Source organism: Copidosoma floridanum, unplaced genomic scaffold (genome assembly GCF_036245765.1).
Source record: "Copidosoma floridanum isolate Cflo_tuat_1 unplaced genomic scaffold, Cflo_Japanese_pri ptg000004l, whole genome shotgun sequence".
In the NCBI taxonomy this organism is placed as follows: Eukaryota; Metazoa; Arthropoda; class Insecta; order Hymenoptera; family Encyrtidae; genus Copidosoma; species Copidosoma floridanum.
In genome coordinates, this window is record NW_028321881.1 from 37,290,532 (window position 1) to 37,302,989 (window position 12,458).

At 36.0% G+C, this 12,458-nt stretch overlaps 1 protein-coding gene across 4 annotated transcripts in view; it reads right to left on the reverse strand.

Annotated features, from left to right (window-relative positions):
• LOC106643107 (queuine/queuosine transporter SLC35F2) overlaps positions 1–12,458 on the reverse strand; it is a 351,068-nt gene that overhangs the window by 184,674 nt on the left and 153,936 nt on the right. For all 4 annotated transcript variants that reach the window (XM_089597405.1, XM_089597410.1, XM_089597401.1 and 1 more), the window contains 3 exons: positions 4,821–4,977; positions 4,048–4,258; positions 3,730–3,857 (listed from right to left, as the gene is read on the reverse strand). In XM_089597405.1, the coding sequence (XP_089453531.1) occupies positions 3,730–3,857; positions 4,048–4,258; positions 4,821–4,977 (496 nt within the window). The remainder of the gene's footprint in view (positions 1–3,729; positions 3,858–4,047; positions 4,259–4,820; positions 4,978–12,458) is intronic.

The following is a 12,458-nucleotide window of genomic DNA, read 5'->3' on the forward strand; positions in this document are numbered from 1 at the left end:
CTAAAATTTTCCTTTATGAACACAATAAAAAACCAGTATAAAACTAATATTGCTATAATGACCATGTGCGATGCATGATTGACAACATATATACCCTATGAAATAATTTCTTATAAGAGTTTGTATAATACATTTTGGAATTTGAAATCACAATCATACTCATTATGAAATCTACGAACATAATAGTAAGCCTTTGTATAAAAGTTATGTTACGTTAGAACTTTTCACGAATGTCGCTATCTAATTTCTTGGTAAAAGTTTTATAGGCAAAATTTTGTCATTATAACAGATTACTTCGTATTAGAATTGTTTTATAAAAACTGTTTTATGCCTGTATCTCTAGGTATTAAAATACATATAGTACTAAGGTATAAAACCACACCATACAATCGTATTTGAAAAGTTTTTTCTTAATTAGGAGATTTTCAATAATACACTTTTAAATACAAAATAATGTGTTTTAATAATCAAAACATTTAAAGTTTATAAGTTACACACTTATATACATATTAGTTTTATATGGGAAAAGAAATTTGTTGAAAAATCCAAAAAATTGCTGAGGATAGATTTTATAAGGATAATTTAAAATGGGCATTAAAAATAACATACCATGTCATTGTCGCTTATGTCACTTTCACCACACGTATCTGTTTCATGGCCCACATGCGATGTTTCATTCACTCCTTTGCACAGATTTCTAAAAAAATTAAAAATCTTTAATTTTTTAACTACGTTTATTTTTATGTGCATAAACTGGATAAAACAAATATGGACCTGTGTCTTTGAAGCCTAGTATTGCAAAAATTCCGAATGATTTGTTTACAATGATTGCACATAGCAGCTTCAATACAATAATTGTTTTCATTTCGAAGTTTAGTAAAATTTTTCCAATCAGTAGTGCTCACTTTTGGCATTTTAGACTAATGTCAAGCAGTCAATAACTTTTTTTCAAAAATTGTTGAAAATGTGTTCTAACGCAGAGCAAGCATTAACAATGCTCGACAACGACTTCCTGTGTAAAGGTTATGGACACAATTAGACGTCGAATAAGCACCGACATCGACTTATTAGACGTCGAATAAGATACCAGTTTATCGACCTATTCGACTTATTAATAGGCCTATTCAACGTCGAATAAAAAAGTCTTAAAAAATGTAAGGTAGATTAACATCCCTGCTGCGAGGCTGGTACTGGTGCTGCACGACGTGGCAACGTTAGACTCTCGCCTGCCGAGCCACTAAGTAGCCGCAACATTGCAAGGTAGTGCCAACACACAACCTCGACGACGTTAACCAGGTCGCCCAAGCTCTCCGCTGCCCGTGACGCACGCAGCATCGCCGGGAACAAGACGATTAGTCCGGCCGAAATATTGAACTGGTAGGTGACGCCAGGTTATCTTAGTGCTGTGCAAGCAGTGAGTGAAAGTGGTCCTCCCATAACTACCCATCCCTAAATGTTTAAATAGAGTCAACCCGAAGCATCCCTACGGAAGTTATTGAAGTATAGCAACACACGGATTAGTAAGCCACATCATAGGGAGCGTCCTCGTGGTGTGCCACTAGAATCTTATATTTCAGTAATTAGGTGGATTTTAATAAACACTCAGTTCACAACCAGATGCAAAGTGTTATTTTTAATTGGAAGTGCGCCGTGCTGATTGTAGTGGCAGCAGACTAGTGCCATTACGTAGGTCATAAAAAGCTAGTCCACGATACTTGCTATATTGCACTACATGCTGCTGCAGTCAGCACTGTACACTGCCAGCTGAATCCTGGTCCCTTTCCCTAGTAGAATCTAAATATAATATTATACTTAGTGTTGCTATAAATAACTAAAAAGATTAGGGTAAAAACCACACAGACACGCTAGTCGTAATCTCCGGCTAGTGTATCACAGTGCAAAAAAGAATTTTTTCAGAGTAAAAGTCAAGAAAGAGCCTTCTCAGATTTTTAGGCAGAAAAGAGTCTTTTTAAACTAAAAGAAAAGGCCTTTTTATACAGAGGTACACTAAAGTGTATTAAGCTGACGTCGATCGGTATAACAAGACAGACTGAGCCTGACAAGGTTGATGTTAAGCCCAACGAATTGTTGCTCAAGATTATTCACCGACATTTTGGAGTTTTTATTTGCTCCTCACCCAGCTCTTGGTTGGTCATGTACCTCTGTATAAATCTTCATGTTTATTATATACTGAAGAGTGAAACGAGAAGTTCATTAAAAACACATAAAAGCCTTTTAATTAATTTTTTTACTTCTATTTTAAGGTGGTAATTTAATGTATATGTTTTTATAGATCAATTACTTAAGCATAAGTTTATAACATGATCATCAATAACTAAACATCACGGGGTGCTTATTGGCCAATGATTGAGTTAATCAAGCAATAATTAATAACACAAGCGCCAATTATCACATACCGTGGACTGCTACTGACCAATAATTACATTAATTAGGTGGCAAGTAAGTACCCCATGTTATTTGGTGATAAGCGCTTCTGTTTTCAACTAATGCTTTGTTAATCATTAAGATGCTCAGTAAGCGCCCCATCATACCTAGTGATTCACGATAATGTTATGATTTAATGATTTATTTATTGATTTGTATATTACGTAAATGTAGTACTAACTCAAAATCAGAGGAATAAAAATTAAAGACCTTCGTAGAAAAATTGGTAAAGTGCCTTTCCTGCAAGAAAGAGGTCCAGGTTCAAGAGCTAGTCAAGGTGGAACTTTTTTTTCATTGCTGTGTACGACAATTTTCTTCCAAATTATAAGTAATAACTGAAAAATGAGTTGCCTAGGCAAACTTATATTGTATGGTAATTATTGATAAATCAAATTACTCGCATTAATATTATTTTACTCATAAAATTGTATTTTATTTTCTAATATAGTGTATATCATTTAAAATAACATTTACTCATAAGCTTAAAAAAAAAACATTTTTTTAAATGTTCCAAATGAGTCTACTTCCATTTTATGCAATATAAGTTTTACTTTTAATTTAGGGACTATGATGTAAAGACGATAAGATGTCCCTACGTGCTTCTCCTAAAGCAAATAGCCAATCACATGCCTACCGAAAAAAAGCCGTCTTTAAATATACGCTAAAACTAGACCATGAAACGATGCAAAGCTGGGCAGGGGCAGGAACAAATGTAATAAATAATAAATGAGTTTTGGTTGACTGATGATCACATCTTATCTTTTTGACATCTTGCTAGGGTCTGAAAACTTACTCTTTTTAAGGTGGTTCGCCCATAAATGCAAATGTCTCACGAACTGGATGAAATTTTAAGAGATTGTTATTAAAGTTCTAATGTACTTACAATCAAAATTTCAGACCTGCTTAGCGTGGATTATTGGGCATAAAAGCACTTGGAACATTATACTTACAGGCTCATTGGCAATAGAATGGTAATAGATTTTTACCAAAACCAGATTAATATAACTGTAAAAATGCTTATGGCAGTAAAATAAAAATGACAGATTGATAGCTAAGATCACAAGCTTTCTCTTCGTACTGAAAAAGTTGGGGTTAGTGTAAATTTTATTGAGATATTTAAAAAAGAAGTTTACTGTTTATTGGTTTTCTGCAAGCTTGGCTTAGGAAAGAGAAAGTTTTCATTGATAAACCACTTTAAGTGAAAGCAGTATATCACGCAAAAATCTTTGTTTACAATTTCGATTCTAAACTGATAGTTTAACTACACAAAGTTTAGTATATTACCTGTAGTCTGGAACTGTTGGTTCAGAATTTGGCCTTCGTGAGCCCGACGGCAAGGGTGTTCTTTTAATTGCATAAATGTATATTCCGGTCATTGTCAAGGTATATGAGAGGAAATATAAAGTATGAAACTGTAACACAATACATAGTAAATGGTTTTTTTGGAAAAAACAGTCATAATAGTGTACAATCATGTAAATAAAAACGAAAAAAGTTTTATTATATGCAATATGAAACATAAGTACTTAAACTAATCAAATGATAATTTGAAATTAAACACAAACATAACTGATATTGCTGAATAATACTAAACCTACTTACTTTATATTGATGTATCAGTATTCCAAAAAGAATATTAAAGAAATCAGCGGTTAACAAAGTTAATTGGAGAGAAGTAGCACCAGTCTCGTACAAGACAACTGGTACCAAGGAGTGAAATACAAACTGGGTTATACAGTATATGACTATCGAAGCCATAATTGGTAGGTTGTCATAGTGAAAGTTTTCTATTTGAACCTTTTCCAGGACAGCTCTGAAATGAGGCAAAATTGGTGACCACTTTTTCAGTTTACACATTGTTAAGCATTAATTTTTCTGAACAAGAATGCTGGAAAGTTTGAGCAAAGAAAAATTTGTGAATAATTATCTTTTCATGTGTAATAATTGTTTACATAAAGATATTTTTTAGCACAGTATGATTTTTTCAAATCTGGTCAGTTAAGTGCAAGGGAAAAAGATTTAATTGAATGAATATTCCAGAACCCTACAAAAATTAAATTTCTTGTATGTAACTTTTAATTGTTAAAAACAATTCTCACTGTCTTAATATTGTAAGAGAACTATTTCAAATGTTGATAAACATTAATTTTGCGCTATAACAGAAAAATTAAAAAGTCTTATACATCTTACAAAGATATATTGTATGAAAATATGTAACTGCTGATATGCGTCAAAATTTTTAAATAAAACCTCGAAAAATGTAAAAAAAGCAATTTTACTATATTTTTTTTACTTTAACTTTTCAACCATTATTCACAAATATTAGAAAATATATATATGTGCTGTATTTAAATTATACATTTCTTGAAACTTACATCTGTGAACCACATAGTATAGTTCCAAAAAATCCGATCATTCCAAGATACTCTATGATATCAATAGATTTTACTGCCAACTCTTGAAGAACCGCAATAATGGAAAATAAAACAGCACCACCAAGACATAACATGTCTCCAACAAGTTGATTTTTTCCTACATTGGAAAAAACATTAATTTATGTAATATTTTTATGAAATCTTTGAACAAAATATTTTATAGTAATTATATAATTATGCTTGCATAATTGGATAGTTTCATTGGTCGGATAAAAATGTTATAGTTAAGTACGGCGTGTGTAATGACAGAACACTATCGTAAGCGTTGGCATAAGAAGTTTGTTTTTCTATACCATTATTTGCAGATGATAATTTTTTACAGTAGTTCACAGTAATTTTTCTAGTACATGCAAAATGCATCTAAAACTCACTATAATTTTTACTGTGCGGTAACGGTAAAATTTCCCCTAAAAAAGTATGCAGCCATAGGTTTCACGATATGTGAGTTAAAGAAGAAGGCCGATCAGTTGTCTTTTGCAGTGTGGGCTAACCTAAAAATTGCTGTAGCGCACCTATAAACTTACACAGATAGACCGTGCATCCAATTTTTTTTTTTTTTTCAATAAATACCTACTTGCGTAGTGTATTTATTTTAAAGCTTTATCAAGTCCTTAAAGGCTTTTGTAGCTACAGAATATTACATTATTGAAAATACATTAGGGTTGAGAACTGTGGGTTAGATCTTAAAACTAATTCCTAATTCTAAGACGCTGTCGTGAATTGGATTCCAGAAAAGACCATCAGAAAAAATCTTAGTGCCCCAACCGGGAATCGAACCCACGACCCCTTGAGCTGTGTTGAACGAATCCAAGCGGGTACCTTGCAGCCAACATCTTGGAAATGAGGAGAGAGCCAGAGGGTTTTTTCTAACAAGGTTCCGTCTCTCTCTTTTAAGAAAATGGAAAAAAAAGTGAGAAGGGATGTGGTAATTGCAGCGCTTTCTTGTACTGACGTAGGTTCACAACTAAATACTTGGTAAGATTTAAAACACCTTTCAAAGCTACTATAAACCCCTCGGAATCAGTTTTTTTACACCGTTACGGAACAAGCTTCAGGGATTCTTATGTAGATGGAGAGCAGGTAATTCCAATTTATTTAATAAATGGATTAAAGTGTTTGAAATATTGTAGTTGATAGCTCCACCAAAAAGGCAGAGCAGGGGCTCGAACCCGACCAACTAAAGACTCGCGAAACTTTACACTGACTGCTTAGCCACGACCGTCACCGAGAGCGGCTGTATTAATCACACTCTTACATGCACCCTATTGTGTCGTCAGTTGTACGCCGGTGTGCCAACACACGGGTGCTGGCTTGACTAAACCAAGCCACGTTCGTGTCAATACTGTAGAATACTTATTGCTCTAGATTTGTCAAAGCACTTCAATGATTTCATGTAGTTTATTAGGTCTTCAATTTTTTTTCCATTTTTTCAATCTCTGAAGTAATGCTGTCTTTGAATTTGCTTTTACCGTGTTTAAATTTAAAATTAAGAATGTCAAACGCATCATTAACATTTTTACGAAAATCGCGGTGGCGTTTGCACCCTTAACATCTTCATTTTTTTCTAAATAAATTAATGCATCTTAAAATCATATTATTTCAGTCAATCAGAGTATATTTTGTTACAGAATTTCTGATCAATTTCAACATGTGACAGGCAACTGGAATAATAATGATTGGCTCATCAGTTGCTGGGTGCGTAAAGGAGCAAACTTCATCCGCATTTCTTACATTTGCACCAAGCTCAGCGGCCATCGACAAGTTTGTGGATGCTCTATTAAACGTAACTGCGCGCGCTCACTTATACCGTAATCATTAAGAAATATAATAATCTCTTTCAAAATTTTTGATAGACCTTTGGTAAAGTAATACGTGATCGGTGTTTCAAACTGCCTATTCAGCCAGACAAGCATGAAAACTGAAGCGTAGGATGCTTCTTCAAGGCTATTCCTCTTTTTGTAAGCCCCTATAAAATGGGAAAGATTTTCATAAAAAATTCTCTTACTTATCTGTATGCTGCTGTAAAGTAAAATAATAACGAGCATGCAAATTCTTTTAACTCTAGTGAGTAAGAAGCAGATCTTTCTTGAGATAGAATACTCTTTACAATTTCTTTCGATGCTGGGGACGAATTTTTCTGTAAATAAAAAATTTTTTTTTAAACAAAAAAGACTTAGTGTGTTACAAAACATTTTTTAGAATGACAAAGCCACCTTATACAGCATAATTCTGATACTATCAACCTAAATCCTTTATTTTTACTTCCTTCTTGACTGTACTACTGTAAAAAATCCCTGGGAGGTATAACAACAAATCCACATCATTCTTTGAACAATCTCATTACTTATGTCACTGTCTGAAATCTCTGAGAGGTTATCCTTAAAAAATATTATTGTATATGACAGTGAAAGTAATTTTTGTGCCAAAAAATGACAAAATTTTGAAATGAAAAGATACCAGTCGTAGAATTTAGAGTGGTCCTCAATCGTAGGTCATTAAATAAATTTTTAAGTCTACCTTTTCATATTTTATTACGTAGAAGACATTTGTTTAAAAAATACATAAATATATAAATACATTTAACAAAAAAATCAGTAAAAAAATTAGTTAAGCTCATCGATTTTTGCATGATTATAATATAATATGTGTAAAAGTAGCATTTATAAATTAGCAATTCTTTTCATGTATAAATATTTCTTAAATATTATCTTAAGCTTACTTATAAGGCAGCTAAGCTATCTTCTGTAATGAGTCCAGTTTTTTTTAAATTATCAAGGAGACCCTTAAAGTTATTGTCCTTACTTTTTGATTTTTAAATAGTAGTACTATTGGTTTTTAATTTTTATTTTAAGCCTTTGCAAAACTTTTGGGCAACTTCGTAAGCTTTAGTTGAAGTAAAGTGTTACCGACGTAGAAATCCTACACATCAAATTTTTTTCAATGGTTTTCGCTCTGACAACGGTACTTCTCCGATTGTGAAACAAAGAAAATTAATAAACTTATACGATCAGCTACAATGTATTAACAAAAATGATAATATTTATTAAGATAAACCACCTTTTCCGTGCGTTGTTAGGTACTTGCATACTCATGAAAGTGTCAGTAGATTGGTAGTCCTTGCTGTTTGGTATACAGCTCGACAACGTACTGCTGATCTTTAAATTCTATTCTATTTAAATTTCCGTTTCATCTTTGAATTTCCTGTACTGGATATTCATCAGATCCAACAATAGAATTTATACGGTTCGAGTAAATAATGAAATACTATAAACTAACAAGTTTTGAATGAGTAGAAATAATACCTTGGCGATGATGATAATTCCATGTGCTGGCTTTGTACGGTACAATGATTAGATAATTTAGTTGAATCATTGTCTCTCAATACATAATTGGTAGTGTTACAAATATAAGTATAGGAGACTTATATCCCTAATGTCCCTATTAGGGTTCTTTTCCGCCGTTTAGGTTAGTAAGGTAAGGAGACAATATCCCGTCACGTGTATTTGGTAAGTAAGGTAAGGAGACAATATCCCATTGAATGTGTTCTTTATTAAAGGCTTACGTCTAGTTACACTGCAGGTTGTTGGTCAACTGCTCATTAGGCGTTGTTCTCTTATTTATATAGCTTTTCACTACCATTGTGCTGGGAGTAGTGATGACCCCTGTGTAATTTCATTTAAGTAGGGGTTCCGAGTTTAATAGAGCTGATACAGTATTGTTGCAATCGTATAGGGGTATTAAGAAGCGATTTGTAGTAACGTAGTACTGATGACCACCTGAATTTGCACCTTTCGTCGCACATGTGAGGACATTGACGTTTCGAGCTAAAGCTAGCTGACGTCCGTAACACGTCCAAAGGCCGCAGGTTCTCGTCCTCGAGGACCCCCTAACTTCCCAGTGCCGAAGAAAAGTTATTGTATTCATGAGTGCCCGTGTTATATTATGATAATCTTATAACAGGTAAGTTTAATTTTTGTGTAGAAAAAGTTGCTTCATTCATAGGCCATTGCCTATGTTACATTCTGATACACAATTTTATAATAGATAAGTACTAATTTTTGTTTAGAAAAAGTTGCGTCATTCATAGGCCACTGCCTATGTTATATTCTGATACACAATCTTTAAGTATGTATGTATTTTTGAAAAGTAGTTACTTTACTCACGGGCCACTGCCCATGTTACATTCTTACACATAATTTTGTTTATTACACTGAAATACTTATTTTGGTGTATGTTGTTTTTTTGCTTTGCTTTTTTTTTTTGTTATTTTTATCTCATTTATTTATTTATCCATTTATTAATTTTTTTTTTTTTTTTTGATAAAAGATTATGTTAAGATCGATAGCGTTATCCTAGTGCTCATAGGAGCGATGTGCAGCAATGTGGTCGTGCATGTATTTTGACAGTATACACGATTGATTACGTTACGCTGACTGTGACATTCAGCTCCATACAGCGCACTGCCAGTACCAATAAGGGAATGTGGGAAGGTGATGAAAGGAAAAAGTAATGTGAAATATCTGTAGTTTTGTGAGTTTTTGATCGCTGTCTGCTTGATTTAGATTACGGTGAAAAGCGACAGTGCAAAGGCATTTTCTTCCTCTCCATGTGAGCAAATTGCAGCAGTCATTTGTTTGGTATAGTAGCGTTCGACTTATTTTTTTCTAAAGTTACTTCTGTTACATCTCTGCTATCTTGCTTTTTGCTTCTTGCATATGTTCGTCTTATCGCATTTTGTTGTATCGTATTTCATCTGCACCTTCGCTAGCTATTTGGTTTGCTGCGAGTAGCTGTGCAATTGTGCATAATTGTTGTCAGTGATTTTAGAACCTTGCTGCAGTCGACTTCTCTTCAGTTTTTGCGTTTCTCGTTGTGTTTCTTGTATGTGATGTGTTATTGTGTTAATTTTTATCTGTTTTGGTAAAAAATGTTTTAGGATGGGTGTAAAACGGTATGATTTAACAAATTTTCAGTGCCCTGAATGGGAAATAAAAAAATTTTTTTTTTGAAGCCATGGTCGTCACCTCGCACACCGCGTCCAGCTATTTCCTTTTTTGTACGGATTGTAACGAGGCAAATTGAGCCTCCCGGCTCATGTCGCTCTCGCTGCCGCAACGCGTATGACATCACCGGAAAAGACTTACCTTCCCGGAATTCTTCTTTTGTTTAGGCTCCCGGAAAAGAAGAAGAAGAAGAGGACGATGCGACGACGGGACACAGTAGCAACAGCGGCGAGAAAAATACACGTGAGCGCGCGCACGACTGTTCGGGTCGCGGTGGCGGCCCTCGGGTATGAGAGAGAGAAAGAAGGAAAGAAAAAGTCAAGAGGTACGCGCTGTAGTTGCAAGGGGACGGAGAGTTAGTCTCGAGTCGAGAGCCTTCGCGCGCGTATTAGCCAGATTTGTGAGCGAGAGAGAGAGAGAGAGAGAGAGAAAGTGCGAGAGAAAGTTGTGGCAGATCAAGAGATAGAGAGAGAGAAGAGGAAGCTGCTGTGTCCCCATCGTCGGAGATCATCACCACGAGGAGAAGACCCAGGACAAGAAGCAGAGCGACTGCAGGACGAGAGAGAGAGAGAGAGGACGAGAAGCAGAGCGGCTACAGGACGAGATAGAGGGAGTAGGACCGCCACCGTCAGCTTCACAGTCTCACCAGCAGCCCGAGGCCCAGCCGGACGCCATACGCCGTTGTCGCGAGTCAGAGAGCCGAAAGGTAGCGTGTTTTTCCTCCGTTCTTTTTGTGCGTCGTGCTAGGGCTCACGAGCGCCGGTAGACCTCCGGGACTAAGTCCCAGAGTATACAGAGGACTGAGAGAGAGAGAGGGAGAGAGAGAGAGCCAGGTTACGGGAAGTCGTGGGTGCATGCTCGGGAGTGCCGAATCTTGGGGGTGTTCGCGCGTTTTCCACTCTAGGTGTGCAGAAAGGACGAGAGAGAGAGAGAGAGAGAGAGAGAGAAAGACAGGGTAATAAAGGTTGCCAAGGGACGAGAAGAAAAGGGCGCGATAGTAGAGAGCAGGTGTGTAGTGGGCGGGGAAAAGGACAGGGACGATAGGTTACGTGTGAGGGTGCGCGTGTGTATGCGTGCGTGACGTGGCTGGGAGCGTTAGGGCAGCGGCCCCTCCTGGTCTCAGGACCCCGAACGTGCGCTCGCGGTTCGCGCGGCGAGGCGGAATCGCTGTAGTGCCGTCGAGGAGTTGTGTAGAGCCGTGTGGAGAGTGCAATAAACAATTTCCTCACTTGACATGGTAGCATTTCCCAAAATTATTTCCTCTCGGTAGAACGATAGGAGAAATCCCGTACGAACTCCCCTTTTCAGGAGCAGAATCCAAGAAGACGAGGGACCCGGAGGACGTACGAGACGACGCAATCCACTTCCTGCGTACCCCCCCCCCTTTTTATTTCCAGGTACAAGGGCAGTGTGACAGGATATATAGATTTTTTATAAATAAATGGTTAATAAGCCCATGTTATGTACCGATTTTCAGCTTAAGCCTTTTTTTTGAAAAGTAAATTTAGATTTAAACGAGTACTCGAGACCGACTTTTACAATAGTACAACCTATAACTACGTTTTTAATTTTTTAAATTTAACTTATTATTATTTGCTTCCCTTGATTCGATGCATGTGTTACTTTTTATGATGTGTTGTTATTGTGTCGTTACTATTTTTGTTGTTTTGTGCTGTTTGCCAAGGTAGTAAGTATATCAATTTGGAGATTGGTTAACATCAAAAGGTAACAAATATACTTGCTGTATAAGTATTAAAAAAAAATTATTTTTTTTTTGTGTTGAAGGCCCGTTCGTTGATGTTTTTGCCTAATGATTACTCTTTTTGTATAGGAAATGTTCCTAGAGGCAACAACAACAAAAAGAATTTGCCTAGTTCTGATAGGTTACATACTTATATACATAATGGCTTGAGCTTTATCGGCATCATTTTGTACACCTGTAGATGGGGGTGGCCTTTAAGAAGTGCCTGGCCATCATCGATGTTATCGGAGTGCCAGCAGTTGATGTATCCTGGTCTATCTGTAATTTTGCTGAAATCAAACGTTTGATTATTTGTTACAATCGGTTGTATCGTGTCCTCTTGCTTACTACATTTTCGTATATACAAATATGTACATGAATACGTATGTATATGTGTATGAACATAAATTTTTCGTAGGTTGTATTTCACTTCTGTGATTAATGTTGGCAGTGGATCCCATCGTGAGCGGTGCCAGGTACCAGCTTCAGGCGCAGACCTCACCCTCCTTCTACTGCGATGGCCTGCAGGTGTGAGCCCGAGCTCAAACTATCAGCTACAGTTATAGGTGCATATTCTTCGGTTATATGTGCTTCGTTTTGAACTGTGTTGTTTTCTCCAGAGATAGCCGCTTCTATGACATGCCTTTCTTTGTTTCTGATGTCTCGTTTACCTGTAAATAATCTTATACAAATTAGTAATAGGGCCCCCCCTGGGGATAACAATTTCCATAACGCTACCCCCGTGGCTGCAATTATAATAAGCACAAAGAAAAGTAGAAAAAAATATGATCTTATGTTCCGAATTCTCTCCTTAGCCAGTTTTCTTTCACCTAT